The 27,586-nt window shown below is 38.1% G+C and overlaps 1 protein-coding gene across 1 annotated transcript; it reads right to left on the bottom strand.

The window, feature by feature from the left end:
* Nucleotides 1-27,586, bottom strand: LOC139743596 (uncharacterized). Its single transcript, XM_071654070.1, has 12 exons — nt 27,454-27,586; nt 25,180-25,352; nt 24,472-24,577; nt 23,173-23,273; nt 21,073-21,234; nt 13,553-13,646; nt 9,667-9,831; nt 8,180-8,631; nt 6,124-6,181; nt 3,215-3,432; nt 1,940-2,151; nt 1-274 (listed from the first exon to the last, which is right to left on the bottom strand). The coding sequence occupies exons 1-12, from the start codon at nt 27,584-27,586 to the stop codon at nt 1-3; spliced, it is 2,148 nt and encodes a 715-aa protein (XP_071510171.1).

Here is a 27,586-nt window from a genome sequence, read left to right as displayed (position 1 = left end):
TCAGTTTGGTTTGCGGCCAAATCTCAGGACAAGATAGGAAAGGGTGTAGACCACGACAATAAACCCTCCTAACGCGGCATAGTACCCCCAAATAGGTAGTGACACGATGGTCAGACTGTCGACCAAAGCGGCACTGCTCATGAAGCTCTGCCGAAACTCCGGCGACATCGTTGAGTTGGTCAGCGCACTGACATTAGCCGCTCCATCACTGCTGTTCGTGAAAGCAGACGTGACCATGCATTCCGCAAAGTCGGATACACCTGTCGTACTACATCTGCGTAAAATGAATGAAGAATACATGAATGAAATAATTAACACAATAAATGAAATATTAATGAATGAATAAGTAAAGAACGAAAGAATGAAATAATAAAAGAAATGAGACGAGTGATTGACTAGTATACATGAATACTAAACTTTTATTAACAGAACGACAATCATATTGTTGCCTATATAGCTAGTTTCATTTTTTGCCATGTTGCTTTCCTTGAGAAAAAAATGGCGTTTTTCTGTTTCCTTGTTGTGATGTTACTGGCACTGCTTGGAGCAGACTTGAGAGAAATGAAAAGAAAGGAACGATGCAAAATACAAACGTCAGAGATAAAGAGAGCAGGAGAGGGAGATGGAGGGAGAGAGATAAGGTAAAGATATAATAATATAGATAAAATATAAACAGGTTTCAACATTATTTTCACGTTTCTAGCAAAATGAAAGAGCGCTTAAGTTACCTCTGTCACAGAGCAAAGTGAACACTATTATCCTTGATAATATGGGTCGGTAACTTTGGTCAAGAAAATGTGTGTTTTTCATTGAAGAATTTGAATTTTGTTGATTTCTCTTTATATTTTCTTGATATCGTTGTACATACTGACGTCACAAAGTGTAGTAGTCTTTTCATTCAGCGACAGCTGCACAGAAACTTAAAGAATTTATAACTCTAAAAATAATGGATTGCCGATTTTCCTCAAACTTTTACTCATGTGCTCTACCAATACCTTCGCTTTCACTCAATCAAAATTTATGTCTGGGCTCTGGTTTCCTTTAATCTGAAATTTGGAGGCAAAAGTGAAACGTTCTGGCCCGAAATGAAATTTAAAAAAACATAACAAATCATTTTTTACTTTAAGCGCCCAATCAGGCCACCTATTTTTTTTTTTTCTAGGTAGCCCAACATTAATTTCGAGTGGCCCCGGACCATCGAGCCACTGCTCATTCTAATACAGTATCTTGCCCTAACTGCTTTATTTGATTGTGCATGGACGGCGGACCGAAGGGGGGGGGGGACCGAAGGGGGGGGGGGGCCGTGGGGACTCGGGCCCCCACACTTTTTGTGCACCATACAAAGGAATACATATTGGTGTCATCACTCTGTCCCACACCCCCACTTTCCACCATTTTTTTTTTTTACCAGGAAGTACGTAAGTGGCACTAGAAAGAAATAGATAAGAGATCTTGATGTGTGATCGCGGTAAGGTTATGTTTTTCCGCTGAAGATTTTTTTTTTTGCTTGTTTGCTTGGCAGCTGAAGAAACCAGGAAGAGAAAGGAGGAAGATGAGCTGAAGACTTAGTTTTATTCATTTTTTATTTATTTTTTATTTTTTGCTTGTAGTGGGTCCCTCCGTTTTTTTCACACAGTGCATAATTGTATTGAAAACTATTTCACTTTCGTTGTCTTAGCAACTATTGCAATGTATCGATACTGTTAGGTTTTTTTGTGCTATTATTGTTGTTTTCTCTGTACAATTGTATGCATTGATTTTGTCACTTAAGAAAGTGAGATTAATGTTTGTGTTATGTATTGTGGAAAAAACGAATAAATATGAACTTGAACTTGAACTTGAACCGAAAAAAGAAGGAAGTGGAAGCTTGTTAGCTCATCAAACCCGGAAGTGCCCCCCCCCCCACTTTTGAAAACGCTCCGCCAGCCCTGATGTGTACCTTATGGGTTGAGGCACGACAACGAAGACGGCTGACAGAAAGGCGCCGTAAACATAGGACGTGAAACTGGTGTAGGGCAGCCACCGAAGGGTGCTAGGCAGCATCTCCACGTAAAACCCGCCGAGGAGCATCGCGGTGAGCATGGCGAGGCTGGACACCACAAGGGCTTGGTGGGTGGATGAGGCGGATGCGCTGATCAGCAGACCTATTCCCTGGAGTGGACGAGATTCATTCTCGACCGTAATCACCAACATCATCAATGATAACGATCATTGATCAACGTCATCATCATCATAATCAGTGATAATACTGACGTCAACATAATCATCAACAATATCATCATCATCGTCATCATCATCATCATCATCAACACCACCATCATCAATCAATCATCTTGAATTGTTCGAAGTGCAAGAGCTGTACAATTGGTTGCATAAGAAATATCAATGCATCCTTATGTTCTACAAAAATCATTATATGAAGCCCTTAACTGCAAAATGGGTTGAACACCACATTTTAAATATGCTCATTGGAGAGTGCAAAAACCCTTGCAGCAATGCCTCACCTGTTACACAAGACAGAATACTTGAACTTCTGGACGATTAAAAACATCCCATACTTATTTATCATTTTCGTTTTTATGACAGCTTTAATTACAGAAATCTAAAATTAACACGAACGGAGTTACCTCGTTTTGCGATTAAAATCTTCATATCTCTTATACAGGTGCGAGAACTTTAAAGGTAAAATCTTTGACAAATAAAAGTTAACGAAAATATAAAAGAAAGAGTAAAGTGAATCTTTCAAGCGCAAAAGTGAAAGTTTGATCAAAACTGGATGAACTTTATTAAAGGAAGTTATGAAATGGTGGATTCTTTTTTTAATCAAACACAATTACGCCCCTGTCTCAAGTGTTGATATATCTGACTACCCATTATTTTGAAGTTATTCAATCAGGTATGATATTATGTTTTAAACTTTTATATTCGAAAACCTGAATCTTCGTCATTTTTTTAACATGATCAGTGGAAACTTGTAATATGATGAGATCATCAGCTCACTCATTTACATATTGATATATCAACTGCTTTAGAACGGTTATACTAAAATTAGCAAATCTTTGACATTTTTTCATAACTCCCTTACTTTTCATCCGATTTTGATCAAATTCTCACTGTTGTGTTTTTACTCTTTCTTATCGGACTAACTTAAAGAGTAAATCTGGCCTGGATTTCCCCTTGAAGAGGCTTTTTAATTAACTTTAATAATGCTGACCTGACCGACTTGCACAGCGATCACCACGGTAGCTAAGAAACAGAGGTACGCCACCACCGACATGTGGAGTCCAACCAGCCAAAATGCCAGGGTGACCGAAACAGCAGGCATGATCACTTTGAGCGGGAAACCGCTGATGATCTTCGAAAGGAAATAGGCGGACAGCCGGTACGCTCCCGACGAACGCTCCTTGAATATGATATGACGCTCGCTCGGAACTGTGGGCAAAATGTCGCAGGAAAAAAAAAAATCTCATCTCAGTTATTGCGATTGTGATATGTAACGGAAATCGCAAGGAAATGTCTTAATTTCCTTGAAGTTAGATCAGGCACGCTTGATAATCATAATTGAAGACCTGAATATAAGAACGACCCAAGTCCAATATTTTGGCCAAATTCAGTTTGACACGGGAAATTGTAGCTTATGCATGGACTCATCTTGTGTATAAATGATAAATCCTAATTACCTCCGGAAGTGCCTGAAATGACTGAGTTAAATCTTATATTAATGGTCTTCCATGGACTTGGGTCGTTCTTATATTCATATACTCAATTGTTTATTTCTTGGTGGGAAGGAAATCGGATTCAATATTCGCCAATAGATGTGGTGATATTCTATCCACACCTATCCTTTCTCCTGATAATTCGTTGAGATGTCACGAGATCCAAGATTTTTTGAACAGATCTCAGTTTTTCATAAACTCCGCTTAATCATTATTATCAGATACTCTGAAAGAGCAGCAGAAGGATAATACTTTTCATATTTATTTCGATTCGTTCCATCACCTACTATCATTTTACGCACTTCATTATCATAACAGTATTTTGCTATGATTGTTGGACGTCACAATTATCATTAGCACCATCATGGGCCTCTACGAGTACATGTAAGTACACGAATGGTACGATGCCATACAGGGCTATTACACATCGTATCAAGAACAGATACGAACAGAATTTGACAGTCAGCTCGACCTTGGTAGTTGAATGCACAGACAAAGAAAAATAGTATACATCCGGTGGGAAGTGTCTGACAACAACAACAACAACAATGACAAAGTGATTATTATAAATCTATAATGAAAGATGATTCATAGCTCTATTCTGACTTGTGCTGTCAATAACAACACAACGACGGAACTACAGCTAACATAGGTGCCTCGCTCCCCTGTTTAATATATGACTTTAATAGATGTCACAAGTGGGGGACAAACCATGTAAAATAATCAACCTGCTAAACTTTTATCCCCTAGTTTGTGTCCTCACATTATCGTCTAAATGTGTCTAAGAGAAACAAACACGACCTTGACCGTAGACGTGACTGTATTAAAAAGGATGTGGGTCCCCAGTACACGACAGTAAAGTCTCATTGGCATTGATGTAAGGTGAAAGTGACAGGCTTTTTAAATTTCACGTTTTCAGTGAACGGCAATATCAAAAGGAACTGAAATATCGATGTTCGAAGGACTGTCAGATTTTTTGTCCACTTTGAATTGTTTCCTTTGCTTCATTTTTCCATCTGAGAAGATGGCTGGATAGCCCGTATTCAACTGCACTAGCTGGTCTTCCACGGGGTCCAATTGGGTGCGAGGGGGGGGGGGGGTGTCATTGAAAGGCCACGCTCACTTTCGAGTTCGTTGATCATAAAAGATCAATTTGAAGTTTTAATCTTCGATGACTGGGTTGTAGCTTAGGACCGTGTAAATGAACTCGAAAATTGCCAATTTAGTCGAAGATTAAACAGCAAGATTTCTTCTTGTTTACGACAGACTGATTAAAGTGTCCATACACGACCTCAAAACTGCAAGTGGTCATGTAGTTTTGAATCCTCGACTAATCTCAAGGATGGAAACTTTCGAGGGGGTTCATATGAGGTTATACAACAAGCTAATTATCCAAAGTTTAAAACTTCAAATCAATCATTAAAGTTATAGCAACGTCGCTTGAACCCAAGTAGTGAGTGCTCCAGGATCTAGAGGGTGTTTCCACACACAGACATTTCTTTTTTGGTGGCTTTGGAGGCTGCTGAGTGATCTTGTCATTTTTTTTTTCAAAGATTGCCCTAATGGTCTCCATCCTGTGGATGGGGGCATTAAAGGGTACAGAAAGTGCGAAGTACCCGTGAGTTTGTTGATGAGGTGACTATTTTCAACCCTCAGGTATCGTGTCACAATGTTGACTGACAAAAATAAAAGAAATCGGAAATCTATTTCAGAAAAAGGAAAAGATTAACAATTTAGTAAACTATCAAATCTGAATATTAAACAAAAATATGAATTGAAATGAAGTTTGAGATGACTATTGCTCGTGACTTTATATCTATGAAGAATTTCTGTAATTGGAACTGACTCTGCATGTTGTTCATGAAAAGAACTAAAATCATAAAATTGCATAGCGAAATATATGTGCGTTTAACCGCCAAATAACCCCTTTGAAAGCGCCTCTTCCTACATAACAAAAATATCAATTGACAAATCATTTCTACACATAGTCCGCATATCTCTAAATCAATGACAAATTAATTTTTCACTGTTTTTCTATATGATGACACACGAAGAACAAAATGTTCACATGATGCTTTTATAACCTAGGTCACATGACCAAGACGTCATTAAATCATTCCTTTTCAGTGATCATTCAAATAGATTTGATACAACATGGAGATTTAAATCGTTTCCTACCAGACCATCTATTGTTCGATCTGCCCCCTTTGACTTTCTCATTTTCTCATCACAACTCTCTGAATATTACTGAGATGTGATTTTCATCTTCTCCTAAACTTTAACTAAAAACTCTCGCTTTTGCTACAAGAAGAAGAAAAATCGAAAAAAAAAAGATCAACATCCGAAGGCATCCAGTACGCTTGGAATACACTCGAGCAACGTCTGCAGAGGAAGGAAGTATACTTACACCAGCTTAGCACGCTATAGATGGATTCGAAACCCCAGTAGGCGCTCAGGAAGAAAACCTGGTGGAGGGAGGAAGGACGATAGAGGAAGGGGTCAGTCACAAAGTTTGACATGGAAAAATTTTCTTTTCATAGCTCATGCAGGTAATATATTATCATTATGACCCTTTGGTGGGCGTTAAATCCTTTAGAAATTGAAATCACTGAACTCATAAGACTTTAATATGGGAAGGGGGGCATGTGGGAAGCAGGGAGTACGGAGTGGAGGGAGACCCCACCCCGATAGGATGACTGAACGAACGAACTACGGGTTAGTAACCCTTTAAGCACCGAGTGTGCGCGAGGCTTGCGGTTGTTAGAATTTAGCCTAAGCCTTCGTTCTTCTTGGCAAAACGCAAGCATGATCTCATCTCTGAAAGTGCATGATATTCCACTCGAAGCACATAAACACGAAAGAGGTTAGCTTTGATGAATAGATAAAAATCAGGCGAACGAAGTGGCAGTTGTTTCAGCAAAACCGATCATCTGATTAGAAAATTGTGGATTTATACACATTTACATGTGTTCATGATGATATGATATTGGTCGCAAAGACATCACTTTGCAAGTTAGTTAGAGGATGATGTTATGGCCTCAGATGTCCCTCCCTGACCTGATCTTCATTAAAGGTGGCTCGTTTGTAATGGAGTCACATAAAGAGAAACCTTCTATCTTGCCCGTAAAACTATTGTTGTGATGACATTCATGCTTATGAGTTAATTGACAAATCTATACAAAGAAAACATGATTTCAGGTGTGTGTGTGTGTGTGTGTGTGTGTGTGTGTGTGTGTGTGTGTGAGTATCTTTTGATAAAGTATAAACCGACAGGACTGGTGTGAGGGGAGGGCATCATTAATCGTAATGAGCGGACGCCCATGTCTGATGAAAATGTCTGATACCCTTGAATTCCTTGACATTCTAACACCACGTTGATCTGAAATTCGCCAAGTACTTCTATTCTTCAATCTCTCTGACTTTTCACTCTCGCTATCGAATTCGACCTGAAACATATATACAACGACATTTCACATTAAGAATCAAGAATCCTCGCTGAAGAGAAGGCGGACGGAAACGAAAGTGTAAAATGCGAGGGAGCGTGCTACGTCTTATTCAATTAACGCCCCCACTGGATATCCACAACTGCACCTGGAAAGGAAGAGTTTAGCTAGCGAGGCTTGTCGTGACAGCCTTTAGTAGTTGTTCTTTATCCTCCTCACCTCTCACCTCACGTCTCGAGCTTTCAGAGGAATCAAAGGAGAGAGGAGAGGGGGATCCGACGAAGGGGGAAAATTAAAGAATTTACACGTACATCAAACTTTGAGAGCGAAGACAAACAATTTCCGAAACACTCTCTTCATATTTCGGCTCAATCAGTCGCACCCGAAGGAGAACCATCCATAGCGTACTGCTGTTTATATAGTTCCCACTGACTGCCCGTTTTTTTTTAATTTATTTATTTTTATTGAAAAGAAATCCGTTCGTGAAGACAATTCTTCGAAACACTCTTGTTTAAAATTGCACTTGTCTATTGCACTATAATTATGTCTATCAGTATGTATTCAAAGGATATAAACTTCAGACGATAGCGATAGTAATATTCGGTATCGTTGGGATCGCAATCGGGGCTCTGAATTGTCGTTTGAAGTTCTTGCATCAAAAGGCCGAGCTAGGTCTCTGTTTGGGGGAAAAAATCCACTTGCTTCTGTACTCTTCTTGCTTGCAAAGAGCGTCCCTCTTCAGGTCTATAATAAAACTTTTCCTGATTGGCTAAATAGATTGGACGTTGAATACTAATAGAAAAACAACATCAAATGGAAAAAACTCATATGATCTACACGGAAGGACTAAAACGATGGGAAAAAGACTTAGATCGGTGGCACCTCTTCCTTTCATACTAATGTGATTTGACTTGTTTGTGAGGGATATCCACGCCTGTGGCACTTGTCGTTTTGACCTAAAGTAGAGACCGACCCTTCGAAGATCCCAAATAGTTTTAGAAGCGATAACCTGGTCTTTACCATGCCAGATATGTTGCGGATGTTCTCTTCGGTGTGAGGGATCTGGAACCACAAAGAGCCGACCACAAACGCGACGAAGGTGTGCTTGAAGACGTCAAGCGGTGACAGGACGATTGATCTGTTCTGCCGGAAGTTCCTCCGCGTCAGCGTCCAGAGCTGGCTCCAGAAACCCGTTACCCACTTGTTGTCCCGCGGACCGTGCGAACTGCTGTCGACACTGCTCTTTCGCGAGACCCTGTGGGCCGCCTTCAGTCGCCCGTTCGCCGAGACGCCGAAGTGTCGCGGCAGCTTGTAGTCAGCCCGTAGCGCTTTCTGCGACGCGGCATTCGTGTTGACGTTCGCGTTGCCAAGGATCGTCACCGTGTTGCCCACGCTGACCATGTCCGTACCGTTCACCAGATCACTGGAGAAGACCGAGTCGTTCAGGTCCGTCACGCTACAGATGGACATCGCTGACGCCATAATCAGAATCGAAAAAAAAGGAAACACACGAAGTGTTATCAGAAATCTAGACAGATATTCCGTGAGTATACGGTCATATTCGCTTTTATAGCACGAAAAAAAAATGCATACACAAACATGTTCATTTTACTTGTAAATTCAAATCAAATATTCGTAACATCAACTGCATGAAACAGTCACAACCCCAAAACAGTTTACAAATACAGTAATCAGACAGTTACACGATTAATAGTTTACTCATTTTTTTTTTCCAATGAATTGTGCTTTAGGATGTTTAGCATGGATAGAGGATTTTATCATTCTTGGCAGACGGAGTATTTTATGTAGCCTTTCCCATTTCGTTCCTCATTGCCCTTTCCCATTTCCTCCCCTTAAAGGTAGAAATATTTCTGTTACAGATCACCAAAGTTGAACTTAATTGGTTATAGATTAAAGGCGGACGTGACAAAGAACTGGACAAGGTTAAAAAGGGGTTGCTACTGGGACTCATAAACGGACAGGGAAATGGTGAGCCATTATCTTGACCATCGTGACCAAGGCCTGGAGGGGATGGAAACACAAGGCCTCGTGTTGAAGGAAACGAGCATTGACCAGGGAAGAGAATTACGTTAAGAAAAGGAGGGGATTAAAGAATGACAGGGGGATACATGTTCATTTGCACGCGGCGTGTGAGTAGATCGCTAGAGAGGGAAAAAGCATAGTTGTCTTACATGTACAAGTACAGTAGTGTATAACGAAATATAAGGCGGGGAAGTTTTAGATAGATCGAGATGGCAATGAAAAAGAGAGGGAGGTGAAAATTGGAATGGGCAGAATTATACTTTCTGGGGGGGGGGGGGGGGTGTTTCATCAACGTTTGTCAGCGCTGACAATCACCAGTGACCAGAGCATCTCATCCAATCAAAACCAAGGATTTTGCTGAAATTGTCAGCGCTGACCAGTTGCTGACAAAAGTTGATGAAAAAAAACCCGGGTTTCTGTTTTTATGAATGAAGATATAAATAGTAAATCGTAGTCATAACTACCGTGATTGAATCTTCCCTCGAAGCCATTCAAAGCCACATCTATGACGTCACTGTTGATAGTCACCACCGAGTGTCGGACGTTATTGTCAGGCTCGTTCCACGACTGTTGTCGCGCGATCTGGTGGATTATGGCTCGCTCTTCATCGGTGCCTTTAACCTTGTCAACTAAAGCGAAAGTGGACAGGAAATCACTTTTCACCGAAGAATAAGAAGTCGTTGAAAAAATATTCTAAGAAAGTAGGCTCTACAAAGCAATTAGGCCTATGTTCTCTCCTCTTTTACTCTCTGAAAAAAAAATCATGAGCCCGATATGTGTTATCATCAACACCAAACATATCAAGAATAAATCAAAACGTAACGATAAATATTTCGAAGTTTCGGCAACTACGCGAACATCTTTACTTACATGAATTTCCTCACACGCATTCCCCCGAACTTATTTTGATTATCAAGGACAAGTATAAGTGGAGATTTGTGTACAGGTCGAGTGGAGACGTTTAAGGCAATGGCATCATCACTTCGTCTAATTTGCACGATAATAAAAGTCTGTGACCAATGGTACTGCTTCGGGAAAAAAAAAACACGTGAATTTAAAAGGGCATTCAAGACAATTAAGCTTTCACATCAGGGGGTAAAATCGATAGTGCCACGCAAAGATTTGTGGAAATTATTGTCATCCTTGAGCAGATAAACCAATACTTAAAAAAACAAACAAACACATAATACACTGAACACGTATGATAACATAGAGGGCTCACACATTCCAGTAAATGTACTAACGCAATCCATAATAATATAACTTGCTTAACAAGTACACATATGTGGAATTTATGCAAGCCTTCTTCTTAGAACACACAATCATGCATCCATATGTGTAGCTGTCATCGTCCTTGTTCATTGTGATTTGTTATGGATTTCGAAAACATTCTTATATTCCTCATCCCAATCACTACAAATTTTGAGACTCTACCGAGTATAACCAATTTATAGATGTTCAAATACATAAGTGTACAAATTATCTGGAGGTCTCCTCTGAACTATTAAGATAACTTTCCAGTCAAAGTCACATTTTAATGAAGATTCCACTGTTGAGACTGTTCGACATCTCTCTGTCTATATGCAAGCCAACATGAAACGTGGAGTGCCTTTTCAAGTTCATTCCCGCCATTTGGTTAACGGTGGGAAAACGGTTAGTGAGACATGTGCACGGGGCTTGTTACCGATACTTTCGCTTTGTGTTGGTCTCACTTCTTCACACTTCACACTTTAATTATCAAAGTGAGGAATAGCTCTTGTAACTCGAGGAGCGGAAATGACGTTAAAGTATGACACATCATCCTAAAATGAATGTGGTTTTGAGCACTTGTCAGCGAGACAAGTATGATTTATAATATTCAAATACCTCTGTTCCTAATCCTTGAACAGTTGTTGAACAAATAAAACTCTTAAGCTTGATATTTTAACGCATGACACAATATGGGTTGATGGGCATGCGCGCGCGCGCACGTATATACACCCACACACATATTTTCCATTTCATTTCGTATAAACACAAATCACAGTACATTTACTGTGTTCATTTGCTAAATATAACAACATAAAACACACGTAAACATATCAGTGTATGTCCACTTGAATAACTTAATTGCTTTATGCAATAACGGAAAACGACATAACAAAACATTAAATCAACGTGATAGTTTGAACATCTATAGTGTATACAGGTGTAATATCTCATCTCGATTGGACTCTTTTGTAGACTTCTTATCTTTTTTTTTTGGGGGGGGGGGGATGGGGTGGGGGAGGGCTTCTGCATGATTTTAAGTTTGGAACTCATACTGCTATTCGAATACTATGAGCACATATTTGGGTGGCAAGGATCGCATATCTATCCACTCGTCTATTCATAGGTAACATTTCACATAATCTGACCAGAGATGTAAAAAGTTCGAATAGGTAACACTGTACAATGTATCATAAGTAAGGAAGCCATCGGACTATCATTTTAAAACAACAACAACAGTATAATTATCTCATTGCGATCGGGTTTTTTTTTTCCGATGTAATGATATTATCATGAGTCAATGTCGTTTCAAGGTTCACTTGAATACTCGCGGTGGGACTTTCAGACGATGTCATTAGGAGCTTATCGTCCGGTAATTTGTAATTTAGGGAAAATGACAAGGATTGTAGTTTCTTTTGGGTATTATCACCAGCCGCGATCTCGTCTGGAGTTAATTATCGGGGTTGTTAGTCACCTGGGGATGCTGAGGTCATAAGAGTCTGTTAGGGGGTTGTAATACAACCGTTTTTGAGACAGTTTACTCGGAACTTCAAACCTCTTGTTTATGTCACCTCGGAATACATGAAACCCTAAAATAAATTAGCGTTGCGTTGATGAAACAGGTTAAGATTCGTCAAATCCGTTTTATGTTTTCCCTCATATTATCTCTTTACCACTGAAAAACAGGGTGGTGTCGCATTTGCATCCGGCAAAGATGTCACATTGAATAGATCGAAATCATAGAACTCACAGATTTTGATTGGGTGGTGCCATTGTTTTGTTTGTTTGTTTGTTTGTTTTTTTTTGGGGGGGGGGTGGGGGGGGGGTCCTAATCCCACTGCATGTCTCACTATAATAATTACTGTCCCCAAGTATTCAATGAATACACAGATATGGTCTTGAAAATTTACCCCTAATTCTTTACGGAAACCAAGTTTCAAGTACAAATGTGGATTGACAGAAAGCCACAACATTTATTAGCAGAACACATTAGTGGAATTTTGAGGAATAAACATGTTATGACGTCATCATGGCAAAAATATACAGAAAGTATAAAGAAAATAAAACATATTTTCATTCTTATAATAATATAGTAATAGAAGAGCACTTAACTCACCTTTTTCGGAAAGTAGGGTGAATAATAACACTCTTACCATAATTATGCCAGTTAACAAGTCCGTGGGATAATGGTACTCTTCATGAAAAAATCAAAATTTGTGGAATCCTCCTTATATTTTGTTTTAAATTGTTGTCAATAATAGCGACATAAACTGCGGTAGCCTCCTAATCTACCAATAAAGGCACGGAAATTTTGACAATTAAAATCTTTTCTTTGGACCACTTAATTTTGGGGTATCTAAGTCATTTCAGATTCGATTTTCAGCCAATAATTTTGACTTTCTTTTAGAAGTTAAGGCCTCTTGTCTTCTCATCCCTAAACTAAAAGATCATGGGGAGATAGAACATTTATGTCAGCAGCTCACCGCCTACGTGGAACAGACTCCCTGACTCCATGAAGGATTGTGACACTGTCAATGACTTCAGGAAAAAACTAATAAAAAATTTGGTCTACTTTTTTTTCGAGGAGGAACATGTTGCAGCTGCAGGAACTTTAATATGATATACTGTCGTATTCTGTATTTGGTAATAAACATTAATTATGAGCTCCTTGAGCACCTTTGAGTAGTTATATTGCGCGTATTAAATGTTTATATTGTTATGATTATTATTATTATCTGATTTCCCTCCAATTTTAATCAATTGATGCGGTAAAAAAAACAATAGCAATATTTGTCTTCAAAATAAAAAAAAAAATGTTTGATTAGGCAGCGTCTCACCACCGTCCTAGAAGTAATGCTAATAATCGTGACAATATCATCATGAAATGAGGCTTATGACAATATTATGATATACTTCTTGTTCAACATGGTGCTTTTGTGTACAAACCTATGAACAAAGCCATACCATCCTGAATTAGAGACTTCTTGTTCAACATGGTGCTTTTGTGTACAAACCTATGAACAAAGCCATACCATCCTGAATTAGAGACCTAATCCACATTAACATTTGGGCTTTTGGTTTCATTTAACTGGTGATACTTACTGATGAAGTCGGCTGGATTGTAGTGCTGAGGACAGTGGAGGCCCATTTGAGCGAAATAGTCCAGCACTTGGAAAGCTTCCCCAAAATAAACAGTCTGTGAAATGAAACAGATATATACGTAATACACAGCAAGTGGTAAGATCACCTTTGGCAAGACATAATTTTCGTTGATATAGGGCTTCGGGTATTTAACTTTTTGAAAGATAATGAGAAACCACTTACGGAATAAGAAAAGGCATTTTGAATTCTAAGAGGATGTAAAAGTTTATTGGCTGAAAATCGATTCTGAAATGGCTGAGATACCCAAAAACTCAGTGGTCCAAAGGAAAGGTGGGACCCAACTTTTATTGGGACCACTTTGTGTTTGGATGTCTAAGTCATTTCGAATATTTCAGATTTTCTGCCAGAAATAACACAATTTATTACTTTTTCCTACTTCTTTCAATTATCAGAACAAGGTACTTGACACATTTTTTCAGCTAATTCAGGTAAATATCACAGGTAACTGTTTGTTCTCTTTTATATTTTGGGTGGCTTTAAGGCAAGTTTTAAAATCATGCAGCTGAAGTATGAGGTTTAGTCATTACTATATATGAAATGAATACGAAATATTGTGAAAGCATGACTTTCATACCAACTTTATGGTGTGAGTATTCACAATAACTGATTAAAAAGTAATTTCTGATTTTGTTTTTTTAATTTCCGAATGTAATAACTTCTAATTATTTCTCATCCAATTTTGATAAGTTTTGTACTATTGTGCAGGGAGTTTTCTCTCTTTTTTATCATATCGACAAAATTTTGGAGTGATTTATTTTTTTCTTTAAGAGGAGAAGGGAAAAGGGAAAGAGAGCTAACGGCAAATTTTCATGGAAACGGTTTAAGATTAAACTTATTTCCGAGTGGCCACTTCTCATCCTCAATCTGTAGCTTTGTCAGGCTGATTGAACTTATCAAAATATCCTGAGAGACTAAAAAAATGTTAATGTTTTTTTTTTAGGGGAAAACAAAAATATTTCGTTGCGTGACGGCTATGTCTGCAACCTTTTCGTCCATAAAGACGGGCCAATTACATTTTCTTCCGATTGGTTATAATTCGCTTATTTCTGACTGGCTATCTGCGAGGGCAGGGTGGACTAGTGTCGTGTAGCATTTCATCTAAACCATGACAACCATGAGGTATATATTTTTAGCACTTGGTCAACGGTTCCCTGCTGAGTGATTTTCATGATTTTTTTCCCTTTCTACACCGACATGTGTTTCAAGTGAAAAAACAAAAAAAAAAAAAACAAAACACGTGTCAGATGGAGCATTCCGTGATGAGCTGAGCCCCCCAGGTCAGCTCCTATTAGTCACATGTATGGTATAGTGTACGTGTCTTTCCCGCGAATAACGCGCGGACCTTGAACAGTTTTTATCATGAGCAAGAATGCGATCTAAAAGAGCAGATAATTCACAACCCTGTCAGACATTTTTATATACATTGTTATTTCTTCTCTGTCTTTAATCCTAACTAGGCTGTGATGTCTATTTCATTTCCCAACTGGTCATTTTGAGTTTTACCCTTTCAATACTGAATTCTCGAAACCCTCATAATCTTGATACGCAAATCACCACGTTCCTGTACGGAACGGGTTGATTACCTCTGTTATGTGTAGAGACGACGAGATCATACGCCTTTGTGGTTCACCGAGGCCTTACATCCGGGAACTCGAAGACGAGTGAAAAGTGGGAAAATGTAATTATGGTACCCTGTCCATACTTATAAATAATATTCGCCATATAGTCCAAGAGCATTAGGTCAAAAAAAGGCTTAACCCTAACTAGGCCCTCGACGTTCCGCGCAATGTATCGCAATCGCAAAAAGCTATCGCCGAGACGTTTCATGACTTTTTTTCTTTTGAGTCTCCCGCATCTTTTGACACCAAATTTGCGACGCACGGGCGCACGGTTCCGAAGTTACGCATAAATATGTACATGCATGTCAGACCAAAAATTGCTCAAAAACGTGAATTCGTGTACAATTTCAATGCAAACTGTGCTTGTAACAGGCAAATTTCATAAAAGCATGATTATTTTGGTGTTTTATTTATTAAAATCAATGAATAACATATTTTCTTGTTCGGAGCGATGTATTGGACAAATTTCACCGAAAAAACAATGAAAAACATAAAGTCGAAAAAACAGAGAAATACATAAGAAATTCAAAAAACAATAAAATGCTTAAGAATTTTTTCTGATATCACAATTTCTTTTATTACATTTGCTAAGGACACTAAAAAGAGCATTTGCACTAAAAACGTGTCTGTTTTGAGCTTTATTTTGTGATTTATACCAAATAGTCTGATTTCATGCATCATTATGCATGAATTAGCATAATTTAGCATAAGTGATAATTTTTTGAAAAATGAACTTCTGTGTGTGCCGATTTTCGTCGCAATTGCGCGGTCGACGGCCGAGATCTGGAGGGGGGCCTGGGAGCCCCCCCCCCCCCCCCGGCTCTATCAACTACCTAAATAGCCCGGCCTAGTTAGGGTTCAACCTGGACATTTTTGGTAACAAGCTGATCTTTTTTCAGGATAGGTCCAGAAAAAAGTCTAGAATAACATACTAAAAGTCCCCATAAATCCTCTTTGAGCGTTTTCCGCTATCCAAGATGGCGTCCAAAAGGGCCGCCATTTCCAGAAATTCTTATAACTTTTCAACCAGAGAACCCAAATACAAACTTAAAATGTCTAAATGTATGTTTTGAAGCATGAAGAACCCAATAAAATACATAGGCCTATTAAGAGATGTTGACGCACGCAAGTCCCGTAATCCAAGATGGCGTCCAAAATGGCAGCCGTTTTCTGAAATTCTCTTAACTTTTCAGCCAGGTAACCCAAATACAAACTTTAAATGTCTAAATGTATGTTTTGAAGGATGAAGAACCCAATAAAATACATAGGCCTATTAAGAGATGTTGACGCACGCAAGTCCCGTAATTCAAGATGGCGTCCAAGATGGCAGCCGTTTTCTGAAATTCTCTTAACTTTTCAGCCAGGTAACCCAAATACAAACTTTAAATGTCTAAATATATGTTTTGAAGGATGAAGAACTCAATAAAATACATATTAAGAGATGTTGACGCACGCAAGTACCGAAATCCAAGATTGCATCCAAAATGGCCGCCATTTCCTGAAATTTGTATAACAGTTCAACTAGGCAATACCCAATACAAAATTTAAGTGTCTATGTTTCGAAACATGAAGAACTCAATAAAATACATATTAAGAGATGTTGATGCATGCATGTACCAATTAAATTGCTCGAGCTCTTCCTAAAATGCGAAATGGCGTGCAAAATGGCAGGCAGTCACAATGTTATCTAACAATTATGTAAATAAATGTCAGTGTAGTTTATGAGAAAATTTTTATTTAAAACATAGTTCTGATGTGTAAAGTATACAAATAAAAACATTTGAATGTCAAACTCAAGGAGTGTGTCCTTGTTACAAGAGAAACATTTCACCATCAGATGTGTTGCTAAACAGAGGGCCTACTAGAAGGCACCATCTTTTTACCATATAGTCTATTTTCGTTACCTCAAGCACGTGAGATGGAAATTTAGTACTAGCCCTTTTTTATTACCAACGCATTTGATGTCTACCAAGAAGTGAGTTCCATTTGAAACTGTCAGTTATCACTTAAGAAGTAAAAACAATTCTTTTTGATGTCTGTGCTATAGATTAATGTTCAAAATTAATATCTACATGCTACAAAGTAATGTGTAATTCATTACATGACAATGAATTTCTATGTTGCAGTATATTGCTCCACCTAAAAACATAGTGTCTAAATTATCTTATTCATTTCGTGTAGATTAGGTAAAATTATATGATAAATAGAAATCAGAGAATATGGCACTCATAGTTATTGTTGGGAATCCCCTCTCCCTCCCCCAACATGAGGGAGATTTTGCTATTGATTGTCCATCCTCAAAGAGTAGATAATTCATAGTCTCAGTATCCCCATCCCCTCCAACACGAGGGAGCTTTTACACTTGAATTGAAATGAAAATAATCATGTCATTTACACACATTTGATGGAATATTTGGGAATTGTTAATTAAACGGGTATCTAATTTTATTGGGGAAGAGAGCGGTGGAAGGGCTAGGAAGGGCAAATTACCCTCCATTTTGTGGGAACTAACTTTTGCATTTTGTAAATGATTGCATTTTGTAAATGAAAGATCTAGTGCACACTTTTAGATGATATATTTGGAAATTTGATAATCTCAAAGTGTACATAGTCTATGGAGAGGGGCAGAGCAAGGGACGTTTAGCATTTTTATGACTGCAGTTCAATGACATAGTGCATATACTTCAGGTTGAATATTTGGAAAATAATGATTGTACAGGCCACCCCTTTCCCTAAGGGTGGGGGGATGCATCCAACCCAACCTATACCCGTGTTGTGCACATTTAAGGGAAAGATTCCACTGGACCTTCTGCGTTGTTGAATCTGGAACATTATGTTGAATTTCTTTGTCTCTTGAAACAGGCTAAAAACAGCAATTTTTGATAAACAAACGGCGGCCATTTTGGGCAACATTTGGTTTTCGCGAAGAACTTACGTGGTTTTATTTGTACTTACGTGCTTCATGATCTCTGAATAATTATTTCGTTGGGTTTCTTATGTCTCAAAATATATATTTATACATTTAAGTGCGTATCGCGGTTACCTAGTTGCAGGGTTATAAGGAAAAACAGGAAATGACAGCCATTTTGGACACCATTTTGGATTTCTGAAAGTGCTTAAGTGCTTTATTTGTGTCTAAAACTATCTGAATAAGTATTATATTGGTTCCTTTTGACTCAAAAGGTATATTTCGACATTCCAAATCTACTTGTGAAATTATGAGAGAATAAAATCAGGAAATGACGGCCATTTTGGATGCCATCTTGGATTACGGTACTTGCGTGCTTCAACAAGTCTTAATACGTATTTTATTGAGTTTTTCACCCTTCAAAATATATATTTAGACATTCAAATTTTGTATTTGGGGTACCTGGCTGAAAAGTTATAAGAATTTCAGAAAATGGCGGCCATTTTGGACGCCATCTTGGATTACGGGACTTGCGTGCATCAACATCTCTTGATATGTGTTTTATTGAGTTCTTCATGCTTCAAAACATATATGTAGACATTTAGATTTAGCATTTGGGTTCTCTGGTTGAAAAGTTATAAGAATTTCTGGAAATGGCGGCCATTTTGGACGCCATCTTGGATTGCGGAAAACGCTCAAAGAGGATTTATGAGGACTTTTAGTATATTATTCTAGACATTTCTCTGGACCTATCCTGAAAAAATCAGCTTGTTACCCAAAATGTCCAGGTTAAAACTAATCGTCTTGGTCTAATAGGGTTGTACGTCAAATTGTTTGCTTAATTGCATGGTTGTCGATCCAACTTATTAGGGTCTGTCGTGTTTTTGCAAGTTCTATGCATCCTCCTTTTCCCCCTTTTGGGTTTTAATGCGGTATTAGTAGTGGTACGGCATGTAGGGATAAGAACATTTTCTTGTTGATGCTTGATATTTTACTTAGAAACCAAAGCAACTTCAAATCAAATGTTGATGATGTCGTTTCGTATTTGGGGATGTTAGACAAATTCTTTCGGGATAAAGAAGGCACAAATTCAGTGCCTCTATACTTCACTACAATCTTCTTCAACTTGAGACAGTATAAGCTGTGTAGCTCTCAGAGAATGGCCGTTATCCTGACGGCATTAGTTGATATACTAACCCCCATGAATTTAATTTTTTTTTCCCCGCGCACAATAGTGGTGTCGAAACACAAAATGGTTACGAATAATTTGAATGTGCACGCGCGAACGGGATCTCATGTTCTCGACCGAGAATTGCGTGATAAAATACATTCCCGTAAAAGAGATGAGAGACTCGATGTATATCGCGTGTAGTATCAAAGAAAACAATGTCTCCTTCGACTCTAAAAATAAAGAAGAGGGGGTGGGGTGTTCTAATTAAACCCCGCTTAAAGATTTTCAGAGGCTGACTATGGTTTTATCGCCCACGCAATGTGGCATGTTCGGGAAGCAGAATGGTGAATCTAGACGCCGACGAAAATTGTAGTTTATCTGTACATCTAAATTTAAAGGGATGCGTTTCAGTAATGGTTGAGGTGAGGATTCAGCTCCTAATTTTTTGTTAAAGGGCATACAATCTTTAGAGGAATTCAAAATTTATTTGTTGAAAATCGGTTTTGATATGGCTGAGATATAAAAAAACAAAGTAAAATAAAGCAATCCTACTAAAAGGTGGGTCTCATCTTTTATTAGGTTAGCTTTATTTTGGATATCTCGTCCATTTAAAACCCAATTTTCATCAAATAAACTTTGAATTATTCTTAGAATTATTCTTAAAATTATGCTTTTTAATATTTCATAAAGAAGTTTCTCGTTATCTCAAAAAAACAAACAAACAAAACAAAACCTGAAGCTCCATCTCAACCGAAACTGTATCACCCCTTTAAAGGACACTTGCCAAACCTCCTTCCAGGGTGCATTTTACATAAGGTATTAAACCTCGTTAACAAAACTCCACTCAATTTTTACCTAGTAGCAATCTGATATTGTTCTGTATCTTATCACCTTTTTTTTTCCCCGAAGTATGTTTCATTACGAAATATTCAAACAGGAAATTACTCAATGACTGCCATGGTGCATTTTAGTTTGTATTTGGATGTGTCTGTGTTCGGATAATGATAACTTGAATGACAGGTGCTCCTTCATTTCGCAAGCGAGCTTTTATGTAATGCACCCGACTCTATGTTTAGTGCCACAAGAAGATTGAAAATTTCAAAATGAAGTCATGTCAATGTGTCTTGCAAGCCCGCCTGATCAGTCCACTTTTTCTTTTTCTTTTTTCGCTGTTCGCACGCGACTGACGCATCGGGACAATTTGCACTCACTTCTCACGCCATATGCCAGTTCAGAGTTAGCTCATGCACACATGGGTACAAACGACCTTTACATGGGTATTCCCTCTCTCTCTCTCTCTCTCAGTTGGTTAGGCACTTCACTACAAAGCGACACAATGCATAGTTTTGCTCGACACAACAATAAATATATTTAGGGAATTTATCGATTTTGTTCAATCAAAAGATAAACTTGTGTAGACCAGGTGGCCATAATGATCCATTAATTAGCACGTAGGAAAATTCTTTCTCGTGCATTGAATATATTAACAATATTTTTTTTTCTATTGATTTTGCTAAATACCACTTTTGCCATCAGGTTGATGTGCTAGTAAGCAACATTTATAAGGAGCCTTGAATGAACCTTATATCATACATGCTTATCTCGGTGAATTTAAAAAGCCACATGTGCTCCTGTTAATGGCTTTTTTTAGCTCATGTGCAAAGTGGAACCCTGAATTTGCTTATAATTCTAGATCTTTACGATAAAGACACACACACACACACACACACACACACACACATGCATACTCACACACACTCACCTGCCCCTCAGAAAGAAGAAGGAGCCTGTCGAACAAGTGAAACACGTGACTTGAGGGCTGGTGTATAGACGTTACCACAGTCTTGTTGGACGAGATCGCGTACCTCTTCAGTGTGTCAAGCAGGTCGGAGGCTGTGCGGGAGTCTAAGCCAGATGTGGGCTCCTATGTCACATCGTGGAAAACAGACGGACAGACAGACACAAATACACAGTGATTTAAACAAGCCAACTCTTACTATCAAGATTAACTCGGATTGATTTAAAGCAAAGTCTGCTGCTAAAATGAAACGCGAGTCCTTATAACCATACTTCTCGCAGTTTGAGAAGTTTGACGTTTTTGACGTTTGAATTTTTGCACTGATGATAATAATGATGATGATGATAATGATGATGCTGAAATGATAATAATGATAGTAATAGTTGCAATGATAATGATATCAATTACAATGATGATGACAATAATGATTACAATAACGACATTTATAATATCAATGATAGTGACAATGATAGGAATCGCTCTGTCTTGCAACGTAGTACCTTGTCTGCGTAAGTGATCACGCCAAATTAAGAATATATATATATATATATATATATATATATATATATATATATATATATATATATATTATCATTGATATTGACGTTAGACCTCAGAAGAGTGACCCCCCTTCATATACCACCCCCCCCCCACTTCCCTGGAAAAAAAATCAATATTTTCCCTTCTTCACTATTACCTCATGGCGAAATGTAGGTTAAAGGGATAGTACAGTATTGGTGGAGACGAGAATTTGGCTTTTAACTTTTTGCGAGATAACAAGAAAACGCTTAGATATAGTACAGAGCATACCATTTTAAGAGGAATTCAAAGTTTATTTGATGAAAATCAGGCTTGGAATGACGGAAACATCCAAAAACAAAGTAAAACAAAGCGATCGTAATAAAGTGTGGGTCCCACACTTTATTAAAATCGCTCTTTTTTGGATATCTCAGCCATTTCAAAACCAATTTTCATCAAATAAACGTTGAATTCCTCATAGAATTACACGCTCTTTCATGTTTCATAAGAGGTTTCTCATTATCTCACCCAAAAATGTTAGAGACCTGAAATTAGGTCTCAACCAAAACTATACGATCCCTTTAAGCTAGGATTTTTGTTGCGTGCCATTCTAGTACGCAAGGGAAGGTGTCAAATTCGCTTCAACTTTGATTGGAAAAGTGGACTGCCTTCCAATAAAACAAAATCTGGGAGGGCTATTCCATTCACGCAACAGCCCGATCATCGAAGTGATTCATTATACGGAAACCACACGGCCACCCGTCGACCGCAAAGGTCGGGGACGGGGCTCGCGTGCGGAACATGAGTACATCCTCTCCATTTCTCGTATATAATCATTCACAGGATGATGGATGCGCAGAGTGATGCTTTGTTTCATTTCAGAGACAATAAAGAAAAACGAACAGGAAACTCAAGCATGTGGCATGAAAATTGATATCTTTCCGTATGATTCGAAAACTACCACATGAAACTGGCTATTATTGTAATCATGTTTAGAAGAATTGGCCATTAAAATAAACATGTTGAAAATGACTGCAACAAAACAAAAAAAAAAACGCTTAAGAAATAGGGCCTACGGAGATATATGACTTAGCAGTGGTTCAAGGCTCCGAAAACAAATACAATACAAGGAGTTTTGAAGAAAAGAAAATAAAATGTAAGAGATCGCTGTCATTTGATTAAACAATTTTACCTGTACATGATAAAATATCTCAAGAAATTGATGATAACAGATACACTTATGTTTCCAATATATATTGCCATGTTATTTAAGTATCATATTTTTGTTTTTTATTTTTATTTTGTTTGTGTTTGAAAAATGCTGAAATGATAAACCAAACAAAACGAAACAAAATGATAAATGATAAAATTGAAACACAAGAACAAAAGCGGTTTTGCACCTACCAAAGAAAACCATAAATAAGCAAACACAGGTAAACATAAACATGGTTATACACGTGAATAACTACATTGTAATGTCCGCATGCGAAGATCCAAGAGAATTAAGCCTTAGGGTGTGTCTTTTATATTGTCTGAAACACTCACATCCAGTAGGAGAATCGACGGGTCTGTGAGCAATTCGCAGCCAATGTTAGCCCGTTTCTTCTCCCCTCCCGACAGACCACGATTTAGTGAGTTTCCGATCTCTGCAAATTACAGGCAGGGAAGAAAGGAGATAAACACCCAAAATATATTTTGCATGATTGGGAAATTTAGTGCAGATAGAGATAGTCTGAATCAATATTCATATATATTGATGTACATATAACAGCTTATAACTACATGAAAGAAAAAATAAGAGCAAATGTAAAGAAGACAGTGAAACAAAAATATGCGTTAATGAAATGCCCATTTTCACCTCTCTCCAGACGATTTTCACAATTTCACATCGTGTAGTACTTAAATCGACAGCTTCATGTATAGATTTGTGGAAATTAATGTGATCCTTGAGCAGAGAAACAAAACCCTGAAAAATCTTGAGCAAATTACACTGAACAGTGTCGATGACATAGGACCCTCACATACTTCAGAAATGTAGCAATCTAATTCCATTACAATACCACTTGCTTAACAAGTTCATTTGTGTAGAATGACTGCATACAGCATACCTTATTTGTTCTGCTTCCTTGAGTCCCAACTCATGCATTTTATGGTGAGGCTGCCGCATGTCATCATCCTTGTTCATTCCAATTTGTTGTAAAGTTTGAAAATATTACTATTCCTCAACAAAATCACTGCAAATTCTGTACTCGATATAACTAATTTATAGCTGTTCGAATGTAAAAGTCTCAAAGTCATCTGGGGTGTCCCTTATAGAGAAACCAACCTACCTTATGGTTTCTTGATAAACATATTTTCCACACATGGTTTTTCGTTTAAAACAATGTCGAAGTTCATAACGTACAAGTTATTTACTATGTTTTTATCGATGCATGAATTCTTTTTAAACGCCAAGTGGAGTACCCGAAGTTAAAAAGCTCTTATTCTGCTTTTACTGATCCAAACCATCTTGGAAGCTGAGGCCCTATTCGACAAACTCTCATTATTTACGTTTTGCACCCAAAGATGTAGGCCATGACGGAAAGGCTTTAATCTGTCAGAGAGTCAATGCTATAGTGAAAACATTTTTTTTTTTTTTTGGTTCTGTGGTAATAATGCAAGCACAAAGCTCGTCTGAGTCTGACAAATATTAGTAGGACACTTTAGTGAATTTCGAGGAAAAGCAGACAATCTTATCAAAAGGTATATTTTCAAAGTTTGGTTGAACCCGTGTCATCGCTGGATAAGAACACCTCATCAATTCGTCGTGTCAGAGTTGCCAGGGCAACGGTAGGCACAACTTACTTGTATCCAGACACTTTCGGAGGTCCAGGACATCGACGATATTTTCCACCTTCTCTAGCTTCTCTTGGTAGCTCATGCTGTCGGGTAATCTAAGCTGAGCAGTGAACTGTAGAGACCCGGTGGACGGTAGACCGAGTATAATGGTGGAATTAGCACAGTGTAGAAATAAAACAAGGTATATTACCAATGCATTTATAGAGATGATATTTGGTGAACAGATATTGTTGATTTTCTGAAGTAATGTGATCTGAGGTCACCACGATATCGAGCAATTCGTAAATTTCGTGTGTGTATATCGGACTGATTTAACAACCCTGAACATTCTAAGTACCATTGCAGCATTGACATTGTATTGAAGCTTTGGATGGATTTATCAATGGAATCCCATCTATTAACCCTTTCCGTGCCAGGGACTTTGGACAGCGTATGCGACGCAATGGAGTTTTCTGTGCCCATCGGTAATCAAGGCACACAAGGGGTTAGAGACTTGGCAATGTGTGGAGCTTCTTCGGTTACCTCTTTAGTGATAGGTATACGTGTCTTGTTTGGAATCATTACCACCATCAGTTTATACCATTTTATGCTGTTGTTGTTCTTCTTGTCTCATAATCATGGACCATGCAGGCGGTTGCCCCAAGTGCAACGTACAGACGACAAAAAAGGGTGCATGCAGGTACGTAAGTCACGTAAGTATTACAGATAGCCTACCACCAGTGTTTCCCGAAGGGTCAGTTGATCGAGGAAGAGATCCTCTTGGAGTACGAAGCTGATTTGTCTTCTCAGCTGCTTGTTCAGTCTGTGTCCGTTGAGACTGATACGACCTCCCTCAAGTCGCCGGTGTCTCCCGGCTAGACAGTTCAGTAGGACCGTCTTACCAGACCCTGACACAAACATGTCGGCATGAATGAAAAATAAAAATCAAAAACAAAATAAGAGTTTGTTACAAATACTCGTTCTGTTGGAATACGTATTTGCAGATGAAAAAAAAAACAGCATTAGTGCTTTAAAATAGTTGTAAAATGTGAGTCAGGGATAGAAACAACCGCTGTAAACATCTGAATCACTAGAATCGATGTTAAATATTGTTAAATATCCAAAATGTGAACAATAGTTATAATAAAAGATGTTTCCAGACTAAACCGTACACAGTTATGGTTTATTGAGAAAAATGTTAATATCTCCTTAAAGGGACATTCCAGACGATTTTCATAATTTCACATCATGTAGTATATAAATAGACTACTCTATGTACAGATTTGTGGAATTTATTATGGTTCTTTAGCAGAGAAACAATACTTTGAAAAACCTTAAACAAATTACACTGAACAAGGATTATGATATAGGAGGTTCACATATTTCAGAAATGTAGCAGTGTAATTCTATCACAATACCGCTTGCTTGCGAGTTCACCTGTGCATAATCTATGCATGTCTTCTTCTTTTGTTCTGTTTCCTTGAGCCCCAACTCATGCATTCTTATGGTGACTCTGCCATGTCATCATCCTTGTTCATTGTAATTTGTTCTAAATTTAGAAAATAGTCTTATTCTTCATCCAAATTATCACAAATTCTGAAACTTTGTCCTCAGTATAACTAATTTACAGTTGTTCAAATGAAAAAATCTGAAAATCATCCGAAGGTCTCCTTTAAATTTTAGGCCTTATTGCAAAAAAACTATAAGGTAGGATGTTTTGTGATACAACAGACCTACACATATGCATAAATGTGATATCTTGAAAAATTTTTAATCACTGCTCCCAAAAGTAAACGGGACCTTTAATGCACCGAATATATATATTGCATGTTGATTCAGTTAATGCAGACAAATAAATAGTAAACATACGTGAGGTTGAAGAAAATCGGACTGTAGCGGTTCAGATGTTCAGAATTTGGAAGAATTGGTTAAATCAATTTGCCATCATCGCTGGATAAGAGGGTTGTAACTTTTGAGAATGTCGCGGTATTGCAACAATATAAAGACTACACAAAGAGAATTTAACATAATTATATCTATTTCTCTGTTAAAATGAAGAGAACTTGAGTAACTTCTTTCAGATGTCAGGCGTAATAGTATCACTACAAACAAAACATGTTGGAAACACATAGGAATGTGTCCTTTTCATGAAAATGAAACCATCATGAAAACATTAATATAAATAACAATATATAAGGTGAAAAATATATTCCTGCTATCACTGAATCCACATATCGCATAGTAAGACCTATATTTCAGGTAAATTCCCTTTAGATTGAGATATCCTATACACAGTATTTCTTGAGTACACATCTAAGAAGTAACCTATAATGTCTACGCCTCCTTGATGATCTTGGCGATCAAGAACAACTCATCAATTCATTTGAGGAAATCCTAGAGGGCACACCCTCCACATAAAACCCACTTAACCATTTTTCTTCCCATTTGCGTATGTGACAGACAATTCTTTGCAGAATCTCGACGAAATGACTGCTTTCTTGAACAGACACTATTTTCTTTTACAACATAGGTTGTGTCAATTTTCTCTCCCTCCAAGAGTATTCGACGTTTCCTTGACTTTCTCACACAATAATATTTGTTTACCCGGGGAGAATAGTGTCACTTTGTTCACTTCTCGCAATATCCCCTCTGCATAATGACGACATCACGCGTGCCTCGATCCTTTAATTGAGGAAACTTTGAGGGGAGCAAAAGCCATCAAATTTGTTCTAAATTCTGGCAACGACATAAAAGTTGGAATTAAGGACACGTGTAACATCCTAGGTTGGCACTGTATTATACGTGCATCAAAAGAGTTCTCTAATGAAATGTTGGCCCTGAAAGAATGAGATATTACTTAGTGGGTTCCGATATCTATGAACAAAGCAAGCATCAAGGTTGATGCAGTCGTTCCGCACGGTAGCTTACGTACACGCATTATACGTCAAACTTTAGACCAATCAGGTGGCACTGTTCGCCGACCACGTGATCATGGGATTTCTTACTCACCGCTCGGACCCATTATCGCCAAGAGTTGTCCCGGCTCGGCCACCCCGGACACGCCCTTGAGAACATCCCGCTGACCAATGCGGAGACAGAGGTCAGTGAAGTCAAGGGTGACCTTCTTCCTCGATGGCGACAT

Source organism: Diadema antillarum, unplaced genomic scaffold (genome assembly GCF_040938485.1).
Source record: "Diadema antillarum isolate AM-2024a unplaced genomic scaffold, OU_Dant_1.0 seq00001098_RagTag, whole genome shotgun sequence".
Lineage (NCBI taxonomy): Eukaryota > Metazoa > Echinodermata > Echinoidea > Diadematoida > Diadematidae > Diadema > Diadema antillarum.
This window is presented reverse-complemented; position numbering and strand designations above follow the sequence as displayed.